Source organism: Nycticebus coucang, chromosome 2, assembly GCF_027406575.1.
Source record: "Nycticebus coucang isolate mNycCou1 chromosome 2, mNycCou1.pri, whole genome shotgun sequence".
In the NCBI taxonomy this organism is placed as follows: Eukaryota; Metazoa; Chordata; class Mammalia; order Primates; family Lorisidae; genus Nycticebus; species Nycticebus coucang.
Genome location: NC_069781.1, coordinates 143,890,311 through 143,911,621, shown reverse-complemented (window position 1 = coordinate 143,911,621; position 21,311 = coordinate 143,890,311). Strand labels below are relative to the sequence as shown.

At 41.0% G+C, this 21,311-nt stretch overlaps 1 protein-coding gene across 6 annotated transcripts in view; it reads left to right on the top strand.

The window, feature by feature from the left end:
* Window positions 1–21,311, top strand: part of OCA2 (OCA2 melanosomal transmembrane protein) — a 535,577-nt gene that overhangs the window by 6,000 nt on the left and 508,266 nt on the right. For 5 of the 6 annotated variants that reach the window (XM_053582039.1, XM_053582042.1, XM_053582040.1 and 2 more), the window contains exon 2: window positions 7,286–7,542. The exons of the other annotated variant lie outside the window; for it this stretch is intronic. In XM_053582039.1, the coding sequence (XP_053438014.1) occupies window positions 7,307–7,542 (236 nt within the window). In that variant the 5' untranslated portion in view covers window positions 7,286–7,306. The remainder of the gene's footprint in view (window positions 1–7,285; window positions 7,543–21,311) is intronic. 6 annotated transcript variants of the gene reach the window in all.

Here is a 21,311-nt window from a genome sequence, read left to right as displayed (position 1 = left end):
TGTGGGTAAGAGACGTGAACAGACACTTCTTTGAAGATGACAGAGGAATGGCCAAAAAACACATGAAAAAATGCTAATCTTTAAACATCAGAGCAATGCAACTCAAAACCACCCTGAGATGTCACCTAATTCCAGTGTGATTAGCCCACATCACAAAGTCACAAAACTGCAGATGCTGGCATGGATATGAAGAGAAATGAACACTTCTATACTGCTGGTGGGATTGCAAACTAATATAATCTTTATGGAAATAAGTATGGGAAATTCTGAAAGAACTAAAAAGTTGACCTTCCATTTGATCCCACAATCCCATTACTAGGTACCTGCTCAGATGAACAAAAATCATTTTGCCACAAAGACCTTTGCCCCAGAATATTTATTGCAGCTGAATTCATAATTGCCAAGTCACTGAAGCAACCCAAACCCCCTTCAACCCATGAATGGATTAACAAATTTTGGTATATATATACCGTGGAGTTATTCAGCCATAAAAAAAAGATGGAGACTTTACATCTTTTATATTTACCTGGATGGAGTTGAAACACATTCTTCTTAGTTAAGTATTTCAAGAATGGAAAAACAAGTATCCAATATACTCAATACTAATATGAGACCATATATAAACACACACTGATAGGAATGATAAAACACAAATATAGTCTAGCAAGGAAAGGGGGTGGGTGGAAGGCCAATTGGTGGAGAAGAGAGGGCATTTGAGATCTCACCTAATGTGCACAATGTGAGGGTGTTCAGCACACCCCCCTGGGTGAGGGGCTCTCCTACAACTTGAACTTTACCTTGGAAGTGAGAACAATGTAACCTAAAAATTTGTTCCCCCATATTAATTTGAAATAAAAAATAAATAAAATTAATCGGAGGTGTACTTCATCTCCTGTTCTCTGGAAGAAATTGTGTAGAACTGGTGTTATTTAATTGTTAGAGTTCACCAGGGAAGCCGCCTGATCCTAGAGATTCCTTTTTAAAAAAATTTCACATTCAGCCAGGTGTGGTTGCTCACGCCTGAAATCCTAGCACTCTGGGAGGCCAAGGCAGGTGGATTGCTTGAGCTCAGAAGTTCAAGACCATTCTCAGCAAAAGAAAGATCCCATCTCTACTAAAGATGTTAGCAAATGGAAGAATATACCATGGGCATTATGGAGGCACCTGTAGTCCCAATTAGTTACTTAGGAGACTGAGGCAAGAGGATCGCTTAACCCCAAGAGTTTGAGGTTGATTTGAGCTATGATGGCACAGCACTCTAGCCTGGGAAACAGAGTGAGACTCTATCTTCAAAAAATTTTTTTTCAAATTCAATTTACTAAATATTTATAGGGCTATTCAAATAACCTATTTTCAATTGAGTGAGTTATATTAATTTGTGCTTTTTAAGGAACTAGTCCTTTACACCTAAGTTGTCAAACTTACCTGTGTAAAGTTATAAAATGGTAATATAGTAGAACTTCCATATTAAGTTGATCACCCAAGAGACTGTAACAAACTGGTCAACGTACAGAAGTGGTCAACCTAGGAACTAGGCCTTAGTGCATTGGGTGTGTGTCCAGTCTATTAAAATTAGGTTGACTTAAGGAGGTGGTCAATGTAGGGAGATGGCCAGCTGTAGAGGTTCTACTGTATATTACACCATTATTATCCTGTTGATGTCTTCAGGGTCTGCAATAATATCTTGTTCAATTCCTGATATTGATAATTTGTTCAGTCTTGATAGAGGTTTGTCAATTCTATTGATATTTCCAATTAACCAGCTCTTTTGTTTCATTGATTTTTCTGCTGTTTTTTTGTTTGCTTTCTATTTCATTAATTTTTGCTTTTAGCTTTATTATTTTTTCACTTCTGCTTGCTTTGGGTTTATTTTGCTCTTTGTGTTTTAGGCTTTTAGGTTGATTTGAGACTTTTCCTCCTTTCTGATATGAGCACTTCTGCCCTTCACTTTCCTCTCATCACTGCTTAGGCTGTGTCCTACAAATTTTGATATGTTATATTTTCATTTGTATTCAGTTCAGTGTAATTCTGATTTTCCTTGATACTTCTGCTTGAATTGTGGATTGTTAGAAATGTGCTGTTCACTTTCCAAGTGTGTGTTTTCTCCTCCTGTCTCTCTGTTATTGATTTCTAGTTTTATTCCATTGTAGCTATAGAACACACTCTGTGAGATTTCAGTTCTTCTAAATTTGCTGGGGTTCGGTTTATGGCCCAAACTGGGCTCTATCCTATATGTGATAAGTGGTGAGAATACCCTGCTGTTGTTGCTAGATGGAGTGTTCCATAAATATTGATTATATATCTGGCTGATTTTTTTTGCCTACTTGTTCTTTCAGCTTGTGAGAGAAATTTGAAGTCTCCAATTATAAAACTATGAATGTTTTTTCCCTCCTTTCAGTTACGTTAGGTTTTTTTTTTTGGAGACACAGTCTCATTCTGTCACCTGGGTAGAGTGCTGTGGCATCATAACTCACAGCAACCTCAAACTCCTGGACTCAAGTGATCCTCCTGCTTCAGCTTCTCAAATAGCTGGGACTATAGGTGCCCACTACACCTGTCTAATTTTTCTATTTTCAGTAGAGATGGGGTCTTGCTCTTGCTCAGGCTGGTCTGAAACTCCTGAGCTCCAGCAATCTACCTGCCTCAGCATCCCAGAGTGCTGAGATTACAGGTGTGAACCACGGTGCCCAGCTGGTTCTATTAGTTTTTGCATTAAATATTTTTCAGCTCTCCTGTTCTGTGCATACACATGTAGAATTTCTATGTCTTCTTGGCAAATTGACCCTCTTGTCATTATATAATGTCTCTCTCTGTCCTGGTAATTTGCCTTTCTTTGAGGTATACTGTATCTTTCTTATATTAATATAACTTCTCTTGCTTTCTTTGGATTAATGCTTGAATGATATATCTTTTTCCATCCTTTTATTTACAGCCTACTTATATTGTTATTTTTGAAGTGAATTTATTTTAGGTCAGACATAATTGGGTCATGTTTTTAAATCTGTTCTGCCAATTTCTGTCTTTCAGTGGATGTATTCAGATCTGCATATTCATGTTAGGGCTGTGGATGACTTGAACCTTTTTCAGAATTACATTTTGATTTATCTATAGTTTTTTTTGATGTATCTCTTTTCTAGCTTTTTCTAATAGTTGTTTTAGGTAATAAAATATACCTTACTTGTCAGTCTGTTGGTGTCATTATTTCATCAGTTTGAATAAAATCAAGAAACCTTGCCTCCTCCTATACCCTCTTACTTTTCTCATTTGTGGTAAAATTATCTGAAATATTTCCTCTGCATACATTGATAACCCATCAGAGAGTGTTATCATTTTTGCATTAAACGTCAAAACATAATTTGGAAAATTCAAGAGGAGAAGGAAAATATATTTACTTAAATTCTTTTGACCTTCCTGATGCTACAAAATTTATTTTTTTATCTTTCCCTTTCTGCTTAGAGACCTTCCTTCAGCCATTCTTTTAGGGTCTGTTGGCAACAAAATCCTAGTTTTCTTTCATCTAAGAATGTCTTGATTTCCTCTTTTTTCCTGAAGGATATTTTCCTGAAGGGTACAGTGCTCTGAGTTGAGAGTTCTTTTCCTTTACTACTTGAAAAGTGTTATGCCCCTTCCTCCTGGCCACCCCACTCTGTCATCTAAATTGTTTTTCCCCTATGGAGACATTTTAACTTCTCTCTTCCTGGTTTCAAGTTATTTTTTCTTTGTTTTAGTTTTGAAAATTTTGACTGCTACATATCTTGGAGTGAACTTGATTGAGGTTATCTTGTTTGGGGTTTATTCAACTTCTTGAATCTGTATGTTAATGTCTTTTGTTACATTGAGGAAGTTTTTAGCCATTGTATCTTCAAATATTTTTTAAGTTGTATACTCTTTGTCATCTTCTGGCATTCTGATGACATGAAAGATCTTTTGGTATAATCCCATGTGTCTCTGAGGTTCTCTTATATTTTATCAGTCTATTTTTTCTTTATTGTTCACATAGAATAATTGCTATTGTTTTATCTTATTTATTTATTTAATTTCAGGTTTAAGTGAGGGTACAAATAATCACGTACAAATAACCATGTCATAACATTTGAATTTGTTAGGTAGAGTCCGCCTTGTGGTCTTTGCCAGGTAATTTTAACATCTTCCTGTTGTCATCTTTTTTTTTTCCAAGTTGGGATTTTCCTGGTTATCACTTTGACAGGTGGTTTTTGAGTGAAGCCTTAACATTTTGGGTGTTATAAGACTCTAATTTCTATTTATTTAAACCTTCTGTTAGCTGGCTTTCTTTGACATCACTCCAGAAGGAGGGCCTGGCACTATCTGCTGGGTGGGGTGAGAAGTCCAGTTTCCCCACTTGGCCTCAGTTGGCACTGGAGATGGGGAAGGAGTCCTCCTATTGCTGGATGGCCATGGGGCCTCTGGCTCTCCACTAGGCCTCTGTGTTATCACCCTGACTGGGAGGAGCTGGAGAACCTTATGTGGCTGCCAAGGGGGCGGGGGTGGCTGAGCAGATTGGAAATCCTTGATTCTCACTTGGCCTCCTCTGGTGTTACTGAGCAAGGAGGAAGAGGGGTCCCTGTTACTGCAGGGTGAGGATAAAACCCAGGCTCCCCACATGTTGATCTCCATTTACACAGGGTGGGGAGGGGGGTATAGGGAGGAGATGGGACTCCCTAGTACTCAGCGTAAGTGAACGTCCAAGCTCCCTACTCAACTTTTTCTGACAGCATTCTGGGGGAGAGGCAGCATATACAGCCTTTAGAGGTGTCCACTCAGCCCTTGCTGTGCTGGGTGGATATGAGCCTGCAGCAGAGCACTGATTATCTAAGAGTTTTCTGTCTTGCTAGGCCGTCCCTTCCCTGGTCCTCTGGATCTTTTTCTTTTGTGCCTGTTGGTGTTTACAGATTTCTAACTTCTTTAGCTCCTTGTCTTGGAGATATAAGGCAAAATGAAAACCCAGGGACCTCACTGCTGTGTTATTTCTCAGGCTCCTACCAGTCTGCCTTCCTTTCTCCATCTTTCAGCATCTTCTCATGTCCGTTTTTTATTTTTTAGTGACAGGGTCTCACTCTGTCACCCAGGCAGCATGTATTGGTGCGATCATAGCTCATTGCAGACTTGAACTCCTGGGCTCAAGCGATCATCATGCTTCAGTCTGGGACTATGGGGGATGTGCCACCAGGCCCAGCCAATTAAACAATTTTTTTTTGTAGAGATGGAGTCTCTCTTTGCTGCCAGGTTGGTCTCAAATTCTTGGACTCAAGTGATCCTCCTGCTTCAGCCTCCCAGACCGTTGGGATTAGACCTGAGCTACCACTCCTGGCCATAATGTCAGTTTTTTCGTTGTCTTTAGCAGGAGGAATTGGGAAAGTAGGTCGACTCTTATCTTCTTGAAAGCACAGGTCCAGAGGTGGATATCTTTAGTGTTGGTGCATATGACAGTATGTTTGCATGCTGGCCTGAGTGATTCAGGAGAGGGGACAGTTCCAGCAACGTGGTCTAAGCAGATAGGGGCAGGTGGGCTCCAGGGTGCCTGGCAGGGCTACAGACAGAAGTCCTTGTGAGAACTCTATCTCGATCAGTGTGGTGATCTTGATGCCTTTTGCTCTCTGAGATATTGCTTACTCTGCTCTGGATCTCAGTGTCTGACCCCAGTTTGGGCTCCTGGGTCAACAGTTTCCTGCTGGGCTCAGCCAACAGGAGACTTTGCCAGGAGAAAGGGTGAGGCAAGAAGGAGAAGTGGCACTTCTCCCCATTCCACTCTGCATTCCACTCCATCTGGGGCTCCAGCTCCAGCTCCAGCTCCTTCCAAAAGGCTCTTCAAGGTTTCTTTCTTACCTTCTCCCTCTGCCTCACAGCCACAGGGTGGTGGAGGTTTCCTGCTGGTATCTCTGGCCTCTGGGCAGCTTCTCAGTGTGCCACCCACACTGAGACCAGTTTCTGGGATGAAAGGCTCAAAGCAACTAGTTCCTTCTTGGACCTTGGCTGGCTCAGTCAGTGGAGGGCGGAGGAGGCGGGGCGAGCAGCTGAGATTGAAAAGGAGTATGGGCAAGTAGGAGCATAAGGGGGAGGTGGAATAGTGTGGGACCATCCTGGGAATTAGATAGGACTGTGGGGGAGCACTGGGGCTCACCTGGGGACCTTGCACATGGATGCCACACACAGCTGTCAGCAGATGGAGGATTTTCTACCAACACCTTCAACTGCTTGGGTGCTGGCACAGAGTGGGCATGCAGAGTTGGGAATTGACCATGGGTAAAAGACTCCAGTCGATAGGATACTGCAAGGTGACAGGGCATCACTCCCTGGTCATGTCACATTATATAATACTCTGCCTTGCTGGAAGACTGCTCTGGAAGCTTCCTTGATGCTTGATGAAGTAAACAAATGTGCAGGGTAAGCCACATGCAAGGAGCTGGAAGAAATGGAGAGGATATGAGGGTGGCCTTAATGCATTCAGGAGGGCAGAGCTTGTGACCTCATCATGTCTTAAAGGTCCCATCTCTCAACACTGTCGGATTGGGGATTAAGTTTCCAGCACATGAACTTTGGTGGACATGTTCAAAGTCTATCCCCAGGCTGCTGCAAAGCCAAAGGTTGTTGCTGGGGTCATGGGATGCTAGAGAATATGAAATGATAAAGTGGTAAATGGCTTAAAATAAAGTCCCCAGAGTAGGACACTGTAACCTTCCAAGTATAGTAATATTTCTCATTTTTATAACAGGTGTTCTTGTTTTCTTATTTCAAAAGTATTAATTTGCTAGATGGAAAAAAAAAAAAAACCATGAAAACCATAGCATGGACAGAGACAAAGAAAAAACCCTGCTGTCTGTGCCTTCACTATCCAGATGAAGCCATGACTGGAAGGGCATGTCCTTTTGGTTTTCTTTCCTATGCACACAATTTAAACATGTTTAATTGTAAAAACATCACAGTGTGCCCATCTTCCTTTCCATGTCTTTAGTATTTCCCAGTATCAGTGTTAGCCTTCCAAATCATTTGTGGTTGCACAGCACAGTTCACATGTCACCATACTCTTGACTGAATGCTCTGTGCTGAATGTGTAGGTCACTGCTGGCGCCAACTGAGCTGAAATTGCATCCTTGGAGACCAGCGAATGCTGTTTCTTGTATGATATTAGAATGCTGGGTCACTGCAAGGACCTTGTGATTAGCATCCTTTCTGTTGTACCATTGGTACAGTATAGATTTTATCAATGTGCAAACTATGTCTCCAGTTTGCTTTTCATTAGCAGCATTGTCTTTCTGGCAGACCATAGAGGGAAGACTGGCAAGAGGACATGCATCTGGAGGGCAGAGGTGGCAGTCTGGCATCCGGCATGCTGGAAGTGGAGCTGCAGCAGACGTCAGCTCTGATGGGGCAACCAGAGCCCAAGGGACCAACCCCCAGCAAGTTCAGGCCTCCTCCAGAAGCTGCCTGGGCAGACCCTCCGAGTTCCTGCCCTAGTGGGGCTGTGGGGCAGAGCTGCAGCATTCCTGCAAGACAGGATTTTGGCTTGTCTTTCATGAAGGGAAGGTGAGTTTAAAATAGTTTTATCTTGTAAGTGGGGAATTCACAAATATTCAGTTTCCGTGAGCACGATTCCCCCACATTTGTTGTGGGAGAAATTTCTAGAAAATTTCCCAAGAGTCTTTCCAGCATTATATTACTCTTCTGGCCTACTCTGGATGAATGATATATTCACTCAACATAGAATATGATGAATTTGGCCTAGTGCAGTGGCTCATGCCTATAATCCTAGCACTCTGGGAGGCTGAGATGGGTTCTCAGGAACTCGAGAGCAGCCTGAGCAAGAGTGAGACTGCGAGAGCAGCCTGAGCAAGAGTGAGACTGTGTCTCTAAAAATAGCTGGGCATTGTGGTGGGTACCTGTAGTCCCAGTCATTGGGAGTCTGAGGCAAGAGAATCACTTGAGCCCAGGCTTTTGAGGCTGCTGTGAACTATGATGCCACAGCACTCTACTTCGGATGACTGAGTGAGACTGAGTTTAAAAAAAAAAAAGATGAATTTAACTCAGCTTCAAGAGTTATTAAAAATGAAACAAGAGTTTGTGGCATGAAGACTTAGCATTTAGCACTATACATTACTTAAGGTATTCAAAGTGTCTCAGGATTTTGGAAAGCTGATGTAGGTGTATCTTAGAACATGCTTTATCTTCATACATACAGCAAGTGAATCAATTGAATATTGTTTTTCATGTCAGAAAAATCGGATTTACATGATAAAGAAAATGTTTCCATAAATCTTTAAATATTTACTGATATAAAAATAGTGACTACTACTGGTGGGAATGCAAGCTAGTATGTTCCTTTTGGAAGGAAGTTTGGAGAACACTTGGGGATCTAAACGTAGACTTGCCGTTTGATCCTGCAATTCCTCTACTAGGTGTATATCCAAAAGACCAAAAATCATTTGGCAACAAAGATATTTGCACCAGATTGTTCATTGCAGCTCAATTCATAATTGCCAAGTCATGGAAGAAGCCCAAGTGCCCATCAATCCATGAATGGATTAATAAATTATGGTATACGTATACCATGGAACACTATGCAGCATTTAAAAAAATGGAGACTTGGGTGGCGCCTGTGGCTCAAATGAGTAGGGCGCTGGCCCCATATGCTGAAGGTGGCGGTTTCAAACCTAGCCCTGGCCAGAAAAAAAAAAAAAAAAGGAGACTACCACTTTTATGTTTACATGGATGGTGCTGGAAAATATTCTTCTTAGTAAAGTATCTCAGGAATGGGAAAAAAATATCCAATGTACTCAGTACTACTATGAAACCAATTTATAACCACTCACACTTTCAGATGAGAGATGAATCACAACTGTAGCCTAGGATGAAGGAAGGAAGGGGAGAGGGGAGGGGAAAGCAGGGGAGTGGGTTGATAGAGGGAGGGTTAGTAGGGGGACCACACCTATGGAGCATATTGCAAGTACAAGTTGGATCTATCAGGTGTAGAACACAAATGTCTTAACACTGTAATTGAGTAAATGAGGTGAAGGCTATGTTGATTAGTAGGATGTAAGCACTCCAATTTGTATAAATAATCAACACATTGAATCCCATAATGGCATAAATGTATTCATGATTTATGTACAAATGACTTAATTAAAAAAAAAACCAAAACAAAAAAAAAATAGTGACTAGATTTTACAGGTAAGCAATCACACCCCAAATTCAGGATTTGCAGTTTACAGGGATGTCTGGGTATTGATGAAACCAGTGCTGTGTGAGTCTGTACGGCTGCCTCTGTCAGGGGCACACCCATTACCCTGCAGACCTGGCATCTTGTCACCAGAACTGATAAATCTCGCTCAGGTGTTGCTGAGCCAGAACCCTGACCCCTGTCATGGGAGAAAGAAAAGCACCATGGAAATGCATGACAGTGTAGCCTGTGCCTCCCCCAGCTCACTGTTGTCCTGCCCCCATCCCCTCTCACTCAGACTCATTTCAGCATCTCTAGAAGAGTCCATGCCCTTTTATCAAGTGATGAGCCTTTGAGTAGCTCTTTCTGCTCAGCACATTCTGGGATTTATCTATATTGATGCCTGCTCTTGCTCATTCATTTGAACTGCTTAACGTTTCAGAATCTGAATATGCCACCATTTATGTGTCTTCTCCGGCTGATGGCTATTCAGTTTCTTTCTCCTTTCACCCCCTAGCATCTTGTTTGTAAAAACTGCCTGCTACAGGGTGGCGCCTGTGGCTCAAGGAAGGAGGGTGCCAGTCCCATAATCCAGAGGTGGCAGGTTCAAACCAGCCCCTGCCAAAACAAAACAAAACAAAAAAACTGCCTGCTACAAATGTTTTCAGCTTTACATCGAGTGTCTGTGTTTCCCTGAAATTCGTATAGTGTTCTGTGTAGTAACCCTCTCTGGTCCCGTGTGGCAGGATCTTCTGCCAGCCAGAGACTTGTCTTTTGTTCTTATTTTGGGGGTGTTTTGTTGGATGGAAGTGTTTATTATGGTCACATTTATAAATCTTTCATGGTTATGTGTTTTTTCATCATTCCTAAGAACTCCCATCTCCTCTTGTATGTCATAAAGATTTTCTCCTATTTTCTAAAAATTTTAACCTTTTTAGATTTAAAAATATCTGGAATTTATTTTTAAGCCTCCCTCCGTCGCTCCTTTCTTTTAGAAAATCAACTAAAACTGCTGCCTTTTGTGATAAATGGTAACTGTAGGTCTGAGATGCATTGTGTTTAATAAGGGCACCCCTGGAAGGTGACAGAGTGGGTCTTTCTCCCTGGGTTTGGCTTAGGGCAGAGTCTGGGGAGGAGCTGGGGCTTGAGACCTTCCTTGGGTTTTCCTGGTGTGTCAGCTATCAACTATCACAGAACACTGACACAAACCTCTGTGCCTACCACGTGTGCTGGCTGGGTGGTCCACCTGTCCTGGCCAGATGCTGCCAGGTGGTATGGGATGGCTGGGCTCCTCATCTTCTGCCTCTCATCTTCACCCTGCCAGTCCTGCAGGGCCCTGGCCCTGGGAGAGGAAGCTTCAGGGCACAGGCTGGTATAAGTGTCTGACGCCTCACATCTGCTGTCATCCTATTAGCAGATCTAGGGATCAGAGTGGCACCTTCTGCTCTGCTAGGGTCACCAGAAGGCTACAGGAAACCCGGGTACATTTGAATTTCCGATAAACAATGAATATTTTAGAGGAAATTACTTATACTAATAAATCACTTAAAGTATCACACCCTTTAGGATGGCTGCTATCAAAATACCAAAATCCAAACCCAAACTGAAAAACCAGAAACCTCCAGAGTAACAAATTGGCAAGGGATGTGGGAAAACTGGAATCCTTGGGCACTGGAGAGGTGTAAAATGGTGTAGCTGCTGTGGAAAACAGTATGGTGGTTCCTCAAAAAATTAGAAATAGAATTACCATAAGATCCAGCAATTTCACTTCTAGGTGTATACCCCAGAGATTTGAAAACCAGGTGCTATGATTTGGATGTTCGTGTCCCTTCCAAAATTCATCTTGGAATTTAAACCCCTGTGTGATAGTGCTGAGAGATAGGGCCAGTCAGTCCCGAGGGTGGAGCCTTCACGATGGGGATCAGCAACTTTTTTTTTTTTTTCACATAAATTGGTTTTAATTTTGACCAAAGTATATTACTTAAACATTAATTTTTTTTTATTAAATCATAGCTATGTACATTAATGTGATCATGGGGCACCATACACTGGTTTTATAGATCGTTTGACACATTTTCATCACACTGGTTAACATGGCCTCCCTGGCATTTTCTTAGTTATTGTGTTAGGACATTTATATTCCACATTTACTAAGTTTCACATATACCCTTGTAAGATGCACCGCAGGTGTAATCCCACGAATTGCGCCCCCTCTGCCCACCTCCCCCCTCCCTCCCCTCCCTTTCCCTCTTCCCCCTATTCTTGGGTTATAACTGGGTTATAGCTTTCATGTGAAAGCCATAAATTAGTTTCATAGTAGGGCTGAGTACATTGGATACTTTTTCTTCCATTCTTGAGATACTTTCCTAAGAAGAATATGTTCCAGCTCCATCCATGTAAACATGAAAGAGGTAAAGTCTCCATCTTTCTTTAAGGCTGCATAATATTCCATGGTGTACATATACCACAATTTATTAATCCATTAACTCCAGTAAGATTAGCCTATATCACAAAATCCCAAGACCAGAGATGTTGGCGTGGATGTGGAGAAAAGGGAACATTTCTACACTGCTGGTGGGAATGCAAACTAATACATTCCTTTTGGAAAGATGTTTGGAGAACACTTAGAGATCTAAAAATAGATCTGCCATTCAATCGTATAATTCCTCTACTAGGTATATACCCAGAAGACCAAAAATCACATCATAACAAAGATATTTGTACCAGAATGTTTATTGCAGCCCAATTCATAATTGCTAAGTCATGGGATCAGCAACCTTTTGAAAGGGCTCAAGGGACCTGGCTAGGCCTGTTTTGCTTTCCCCCCTCTCACCTGGGGGGGGGATGGGGTCACACCTTCCACCAGGCGAAGACATAGTGAGAGGGCCCTCACCAGACACCAGATGCAGCACCTCGATATTGACCTTCCAGCCCGCAGAGTGATAAGAAATACCTTTCTGGTCTCAGGGAGTCTGTGATGGCGGTGTGACTAAGATACAAGTATCAAAGGGATGCTTGCACACTGATGTTCATAGCAGCAGTACTCAGCAATTGTCACAAGGTGTCAGTGGCATACATGTTCAAGTTCGTGAATGGGTAGACCAGGCGTGGGCTTTGCACACACAGGAACACTATTCAGTCTTAAAAGGAGGGACATTTTAACGTGAGGTACAACATGGATGCATCTTAAAGAATTATGCCAGCAAAATAAGCTAATCACAAAAGCAAAATCAGCCTGTATGATTCCACTGAATGATATTCTATTAGTCAAATTTACAGCTACAGAGAGTGGAATTGTGGTTGCCACGGGTTCATGGGGAGCTGTTGTTTACTGGGTACAGGGTTTCAGGTTTTTTATGTTTTGAGGTCAAGGAAGAGCATCTCTTATATTTAATATGTGGTAATTAAAGCAAATTATCGCAGTATTTAATTTGAACAATTAATTTAAATAGATCTTTCTAAAATTTCAGATTAATTAACAGGGTTTGTACAATTAGGACACATTGTTTGCATTTGTAAGGTAAAATGTGAGTTACAGTTGTGACCTTCCCCCAGGAAAGATGCCATTTACCCATACATTATACCTACTAAGTGAGAAATTACCGACTCCTCCTCTCTTCTGGAATTTAATTGAGTTTTTCTCCTATATGTGCACATTGTTGTTAATCCACAAGTTTCATCTTAGTATTGAGTGCAGGGGATGCTTGATTTTCTATTCTGGTGCTACTTTATTTAGGAGAGTGTCTCCAAATCTATCTGAGTTGTAACAAAAGATACAAAATCTTCATCTTTTTTATGGCTGAATAGTATCCCATGTACACATATACCACAATTTATTGGTTCATTCATGTGTTGGAGGACACTTGGGTTGTTTCCACATCTTTGCAAGTGTGTTTTTTTTAAACAGGTTCTCATTCTGTTGCCCAGGCTAGAGTGCGATGGCATCACAGCTCACAGCAACCTCAGACCTCTGGGCTCAAGTTATCCTCTTGTCTCAGCCTCCTGAGTAGCTGGGACTACAGGCACCGCCACAATTCTCAGCTAGTTTTTCTATTTTTAGCAGAGACAGGGTCCTATTCTTGCTCAGGCTAGTCTCGAACTCCTGAGCTCAAGCAATCTACCCACCTCAGCCTTCCAGAGCGCTGGGATTATAGGTGTGAGCCACCACATCCGGTCATTTGAGTGCAAATGTCCTTATGATAAAAACGACTTTTTTCTTTTGGTTAGATGCCCTAGTAATGGGATTGTAAGATCACACGGAAGGTCTACTTTTAGTTCTTTCAGGACTCTTCATACTTCTTGCCACAAAGGCTGTTCTAATTAGCAGCCCCACCAACAGTGCAGAAGCGTTCCCTGCTATCTGCATCTATGTATCTGGTGCTTTGCCATCTTGTGATGTGGGCCCTTCTCACTGGGGTTAGGTGATATCTCAAAGTAGTTTTAATTTGCGTTTCTCTAACAGTTAGAGAAATGTTTCATGAGTTTGTTGGCCACTTATCTTTCCTTGTAAGAAAAGATTCTGTTCATCTCTTGTCTAGATTTTAATGGGGTTGCTGCTTTTTTTTGTTGTTGCTGTTGATCTGCTTGAGTTCTTTGTAGATTCTGGTTATCAGCTCTTTGTTAGATTTGTAGCATTCAAATATTTTCTCTCACTCTGAAGGTTATCTTTTTGCTTTGCTGATCATGATTATGTTCTTAGCTGTGCAGGATCTTTTTAGCTTGATCAGATCCCATTTATCTATTTTTGTTGTTGTTGCAATTGCCAATGGGGTCTTCCTCATAAATTCTTTCCCCAGGCTGATATTGTTAAGAGTTTTGCCCACACTTTCTTCTAGAGTTTTCATCATTTTGTGTATTAGATTTAAATCTTTTATCCACTGTGAGTTAATTTTTGTAAGTGGTGGGAGGTTTGGGTCTATTTTCAGTCTTTTACACGTGGCTAACCAATTCTCTGGGTACCATTTATTAAATAGGGATTCTTCTTCCCAATGTATGCTTTTGTTTAGTTTATCAAAGATGAGATGATGATATGAGGATGGTTTCATCTCTAGGTTCTTTATTCTGTATGTATATTTATGTCAATACTATGCTGTTTTGATCACTGTAGACTTATAGTATAACCTGAAGTCTGGTAATGTGCTGCCTCCAGATTTGTTTTTATCTGGAGAATTGTGTTGTCTATTCAGGGTTTTTTTCTGGTTTCATATGAAACTATTTTTTCAAGTTCTTCAAAGTATCTTTTAATGGGGATTGTGTTAATTTTGCAGATCATTTTGGGTAGTATAGACATTTCAAACATGTTGATTCTTCCCAGCCATGAGCATGGTATGTTCTTCCATCTTTTTAACAGCCTCTGCTATTTCTTTTCTCAGTGATTAATAGTTCTCTCTATAAAGATACTTCACATCCTTTGTTAAGTAAATTCCAAGGTATTTAATTTTCTTTAGTGCTATTGTAAATGGTGTTTTATCTTTGCTTTGATTCTCAGCTTGCCTGTTGTTGGTGGATATGAAGGGTACTGATTTGTGAACATTGATTTTTGTATCCTTAGACAGTGCTGTCTGTATTTCTCTATCACTTCTAGGAGCCTCATTGCTGAGTCCTTGTGCTATTCTAAGTATAAGATCATATCATAAGCAAAGAGCCAGAGTTCGACCACCTTTGTCCCTTTTTGGATACCCTTGATCTCCTTCTCTTGTCTGATTGCATTGGCCAGGACTTCCAGCACCATGCTGAGTAGCAGTGGTGACAGAGGGCAGCCTTGTCTGGTTCCAGTTCCAAGCAAAAGTGCTTTCAGTTTTTATCCATTCAGTATGATGTTGGCTGTGGGTTTGTTGTAGATGGCTTTAATCAGTCTTAAAAATGACCCATTTATGCCTATTTTCTTAAGTGTTCTTCTCAGAAAAGGATGCTATATTTATCAAATGCTTTTTCTGCATCTATCGAGAGGATCATAGATCTTTGTTATTACTGCTGTTTATGTGATAAATTACATTTATGTATTTGTGTATGTTGACCCAGCCTTGCATCCCTGGGATGAAGCCCACATGGTCATGATGTATTATTTTTTTGATGTGTAGCTGAATTCTGTTTGGTATAATTTTATCAAGTATTCATCAGTATTCATTAATGATATTGGTCTGTAGTTTTCTTTTTTTGTTGAGCCCTTTCCTGATTATGGTGTCAGGGTGATATTTGCATCATAGAATGAGTTGGGGAAGGTCCCTTCCTTCTCAGTGTTTTAGATTAGGTTCTCCAGTATAGGTACAAGCTCTTCCTTGAAGGTTTGGTGGAATTCTGATGTGAAACCATCTGGTCCAGGACTTTATTTTTTGGAAGCATTTTTATTGTGGTTGCAATTTTGGTACTTGATATTGATCTGGTCAAGAATTCTATTTTTTCCTAGTTGAATCTAAGGAGGAAGTTTGATTCCAGGAATTGGTCTATTTACTTCATGTTTTCTTTTTTTAATGTTTGCATGATTCATTTATTCTTTTATTCAATAAATATTTTATAGTTATTTACTAGTCACAGAGAAGTGAACAAACATGAAAAAAAAATCCTTGTTCATGGGAAGCTCACATTTAAAAGGGATGATACTGACAGTAAACCAAATAAATCAGATATATAGAATGTTGGTGCTATGGAGAAAAAATAACACAGGGAAGAATGGTAGTGATTGCTGGAGGCAGTCTTGCAACTTTATTATTATTTTATTTTATGTTTACCATTATTCTATTATTTTTTAAGTTCGATATACGAATATCCATTGTATACCATTAACAATTAGAGAATTAAAGTTAACATGACAACACAAAATATGAAATACATAGAAATAATTCTTCAGAAATAATAGTATTTCTACATGGAAAATGTCTATTTATTATTGAAAATTTAAAAAGACACATGTCTGTATATATTGTAAAATTTTTATTAATGACTTCTAAAATTTGTTTAGATATTCCTTCTGTTATAACTTGGGTTGTTGTCTTTCTAGGGATATCAGTATACCACATAGCAAATTCAGTTTGCTCTGGGGCTTCAGAAGGATTGTAGCAAATAGCTGGCCCACTGCGGGGCGCACACATCTGATATTGGGTGTTATTATATATGCAAGTACCTTCAGGTTCTCCTGTACATTTATAATAAGAGTAAACCAATAACACAATTTTGACAGTTTGTCTAGTTTGGGTTACCTTTTGGATACATTTTTCAAAACCTTCATCATGTCTTACACCTAAGATTAAAGAAGGAAGATGAAAAAGTCCAAAGCAAAGAATCACTGATCAGTCCCACACCACTGCTGCTTAGTCTCAACCTTCTGTCATGCATAGACCAGTCAGCTCCTGGCATGAGACTGGGGCAGGACTGTAGTCTGTTTTTTTCAGGGTAAGATGGTGGGGATGCTCTGGGTGTTGTTGGACCATCCACTCCGCATCACTGGCTGGTTTCACATGTGAGTGATGTATCCAGGTAGGAATGCCATTCACCTTCACTGCTGTTGGGGTGGACAGGATCACTAATTAGGGGCCTTTCCACTGTGGTTCAGTGGGTTCAGGCTCCAATCTTTAATCAACACCTGGTTATCTGGAGAATAGGGATAGACTGGGGGTGATAAACTAACAGGATATCTATCATTCACTCATTCTGAAATCTTTTTTTTTTTTTTTTTTTGTTATTTTTCCCAGTGACATTAGTTGGTTAAAAAGTTAGTAAATTTTGTTTCTTCCAGTTCTCTCAGGGTCCCTGGTAAATTTCTTAAAATAGGAGGGGTCCTGTGATGTATTTTATAGGGTGAGTAACCTATTTTTTTTTTTTTTTTTAGTTTTTTGAACCAGGTTATATTGATTTGCATTTGTTAGGTAAAGTCTCTCTTATAATTGTGTCCTGCCTCCAAATGGTATGTCATATACTGTGTATTTCCTCCATGTTTTCAAATTTCTAGGCATAGAATTTTTTATAACATTCAGTGATAATCTTTTATATCTGTGTGGTATCTGTTTTTCCCCTTTTTTGTTTCTGATTGAGCTTATTAGAGACCTTATTTTTCTGTTTTTAATTAATCTGGTCAGAGGTTTATCATCTGTTTTTAATTAATCTGGCCAGAGGTTTATCAATATTTATCTTTTCAAAAAACCAACTTTTTGTTTTATTAACCTTATAAATGTTTCTGTTGTTCTCAGTTTTATTTAGTTCTGATCTAATTTTGGTTATTTCTTTTCTTTCTTTATTTTATTTATTTTTTACTAGATTTGGGATTGGATTGCTCTTCTTTTTCCAGTACATCGAGATGATTTATTAGATTGTTGATTTGCACTCTTTCAGATTTTTGGATCTGGACACATTTTCCCCCTTAGAACTGCTTTTGTAGTATCCCATACGTTTTGATAGCTTGTGGCTGCAGGTTTTTGTTTGAGGAATGTAATAACTTCCTTTTTTATTTCCTCTTTGATCCCACTGTCATTCAGGAAAAGGTTGTTTATTTTCCACAATTTCATGTAGGGTTGTGTGTTTCTGTTAGAACTGAGTTCTACTTTTATTCTGTGTAGTCTGTGAATATACAAGGTATAATTTCTGTTCTTTTAAATTTTTGAGGATTGATTTGTGTCCTAGGTTATCAATCTTGGAGAATCATCCATTAGCTGGTAAGAAGAACATATATTCAGTAGTATTGTAGTGAAATGTTCTGAATATGTCTGTTAAGCCCATTTGTTCTACAATTGTGTTTAAATTCATTGTTTCTTTGTTTAGTTTTTGCTTGGAAGATCTGTCCAGTTCTGTCAGTGGGATGTTAAAGTCCCTGACTATTATGATACTGTCCAAATCAAGTAGGGTTTGTTTTATAAATCTGGGGCATTAATGCTGGGTGTGTAAATATTTAGGATTGAAGTGTATTCTTGTATTTTTCCTTTGACGGGTACACAGTGACCATCTTTGTCTTTCTTTACTTTTGTTGATTTAAAGTCAATTGTATCTGAAAAAAGGACAGTGAGTTCTGATTTCTTTTGGTTTCTGTTTGACTGAAATATTATTTTCCAACTCTTCACCCTGAGTTGTGATCTGTCTCTGTGAGTTAGATGTGTTTTTTAGAAACACATACTTGAAAGCATGTACTTGACTTGTACCATTATATCCAGTCTGCCAGCCTGTGCCTCTTCAGTGGGGAATTCAAGCTATTCACACTTGTTGAGAGAATAGATAAGTATAATGGAATTCTCTTTGTCTTATTTTGTGGAAATCTGTTGCCTAGTTCTATCCCTTGGGCCATTGTGGAAGCTAGGCTTTTTCCTTTAGTTTCTGGGTGTCTTTACTTTGCTGGTGGTCCATTGTATGGTCTGTGCATAGTATAGGTCTGAGTACTTCCTGAAGAGCTGGTCTTGTTGTGGCAAATTTCTTCAATGCTTTCTTGTCAGTAAAAGATTTGACTTCTCCATCGAATATGGAACTTAAATTAGCAGGATACAGAATCCCATGTTGGCAGTTATTTTATTTGAGCTGTCTTCTGGCTTATGAAGACTGAAAAGTCTGCTGTCACCAAAATGGATTTGCCTTTGTAGGTCAACTGCTGCTTATGCCTGGCTGCTTGAGGAATTTTCTCATTCATTTTCATTTTGGCCAAATTAATTACTGTGTGTCTAGGAGATGCTTTGTTTGGATTGATTGGTCCTGGAGTTTGATAGCCATCTAGTGACTTTATGTCTGGGTTTCTGGCCATGCTTGGGGAGTTTTCATCTATAATGTCTTCAACTAGAGCTTCCATGCCTTGGGGGTGTCTCTTCTCCTTCAGGAATGCCTGTGATTCACATCTTTGTACTCTTTGCATATTCCCACATCTCTCTGAGAGGCTGCTCTGGTTTTTCTTTCTTTTCTCCCTCCTCTTTAAATGATTGGGTTAGTTTGAAAGTCTTATCTTGGATTTCTGAGATTCTTTCTTCTCTGTGGTCTGATCCATTACTGAGACTCTCTGCTGAGTTTTGGAACTCCCCAAATGTCTCTTTCAATTCTTTAAGCTCCTTTATATCCTTCTTAATTATGTCCAGATACTTCGTGACTTTCTCTTTAATTTCACTGATTTCTTGAGACAGTTTTTGGACTTCTTTTCCCACTTTCTTGTCATACATATCCTGAATTCCATTTCTGTCATTTCAGTAGTTTCTCTGTGGATAGAATTTTTAGCCATAGCTCCATTGTAATCCCTTGGGGCAGTTGATCTGCTCAGAGTTTTCATGTTGCAAGCATTCTTTTATTGAGTCCAACTCATGTGTATTTTCCGTTTATTTCTTTAACTCTAAGCTAAAAGGTTAGGGTGTCCCTGAATTGCAGTTGAGAGATATTCTGGTAGGGTTTCATTAGCCATTGACAGGAGCCAGTTAGTGCCTGGAGGGTGGAGCCTGCACCGACTGAGTGGCACACATCCCTGCCAGCTTTAGTGCTGTTCAGAAGGCTCTAGGCTATCAGGACACACATTCTAGTGGGTTGATTACAACACTGGCTGCCCTGGGTTGCAGAGCTGTCCACACCCCTTCTAGGACTTGCCAGGTGAGGTGGCAGCTCCTTGTTCTGCCCACTACTTAGCACATTTTAGGTCTGCTTAGTGGCCTGATCTGGCGGGCGCACGTCAGTTTCAGAGGCCCCCAAGGGCAGAGCTCACCACCTCTTTTCCAAGACTTGCCAAAGCAAAGTGGAAGCTTGCTATTCTCCTGCCCTCTCAGCTAGTTTTGGGGATGTTTGGATGCCCAAATCTGAGGGGCTGTTGCAGCTCACCATACCCCTTCCAGAATCTGCCAAAGCAAGGCGGCAGCTTGGTGATCCACTATCCCTCTTGGCAGGGTTTTAGGGCTGCTTTGATACTAAAACTGGCAGAATGATGTCAGTTTCAAAGGCTCTGGGATGTGAAGCTCACCACAACTCTTCCAGGTCCTGCCAAAGTGGAGCTGCAGCTTGCTGTCCCAGTGGTCTGCTCAGCAGGGTTTTAGGAAGGACTACTGGATATTTTAACTAGCAGGCCATGTCAGTTTCAGAGGCCACAGGCACAGGAGCTCATCAGGCCCCTTCCCAGACCTGCCTGACGCTAACTGGCAGTTTGCCCTTCCTCTGCCTGCTCAGTAAGGCCCCAGGCCCACTGGAATGCTAAATCCAGCGGGCTGTTGTCAGTTTCAGTGGCCCTGGGTCTTGAAGCATGCCACACCCCTAATGGGACCTGCCCATAGTGAAGCTAAGCATGGTCTAGCTGCCTCTCAGCTCAGAGCCTGCTGTGCCCTGCCTTCTCCTGTTCCCTGTGTTCAGCGTGCTGTGTGGGGGAAGCACTTGGTTTCAAATTACCACATGGAGGCCTCAAGTTCAATCCCTCCTGACTGCATTGGAGGCCTGTTGTGGTTCACCCAGGATCTCAGGCTACTTTAGCCTCAACCGGATCCCTGCTGTGCCTGCTGACCTGTGTTATGGCTCTGCACAGATTCCAGGGGGAATGGGAAGAGCGACAGCAGTCTGAACCCAGCCGATGGGGTTGGTAGAGCAAGTGTGGTGCTCCAGCAGGCCACTGCTCCCGCATGGACCTTGGACATGTGGTATATGTCCCCGTCAACTGCTTCCTAGAAGTTTCTTCTTCCTTCCTGTCTTTCTTTCTTTCTTTTTTTTTTTTTTTGCTCTGAGTGTCACACTTGCCTGTCTGCACTATCTGCTGTGTCTGTGAAGAGATGAGCAGTTCTGAGGGAGGCACCTGCCAGCACTTTTCCCAGTTCTCTGGGAACAGTGAGGATGCTGCTGCCTCTAGGTCACCCCTTGTCTTCTCTTCCAATTTTTAACTTAACCACTCGCTAGCTGATTTGGGCAAGTCACTTAAAGTCTCTGGTGCTTGGTAGTACAGTCTTCCTTGGAATTACTCCACTAACCTGGGATTATTTCGAAGCAAGTGGGATGTGTGCCGGTCCTTCCAAGAAAGCATCACAGAATGGTCTGTGTATCAACCATTAGACAGGCTTAGATGCGCCACTCACCCATGCTTGTTGATGCCTGTAGTCTGGCCCTTACTTACTGTGTCCATCTGTCCATCCCACAGCCTTGAAGGGAGGGTGAGAGGGGCATCCTTGGGGCTGAGACTGGTCCCCTGCAAGGTGATGAAAAGGACTCAGAAGAGGAG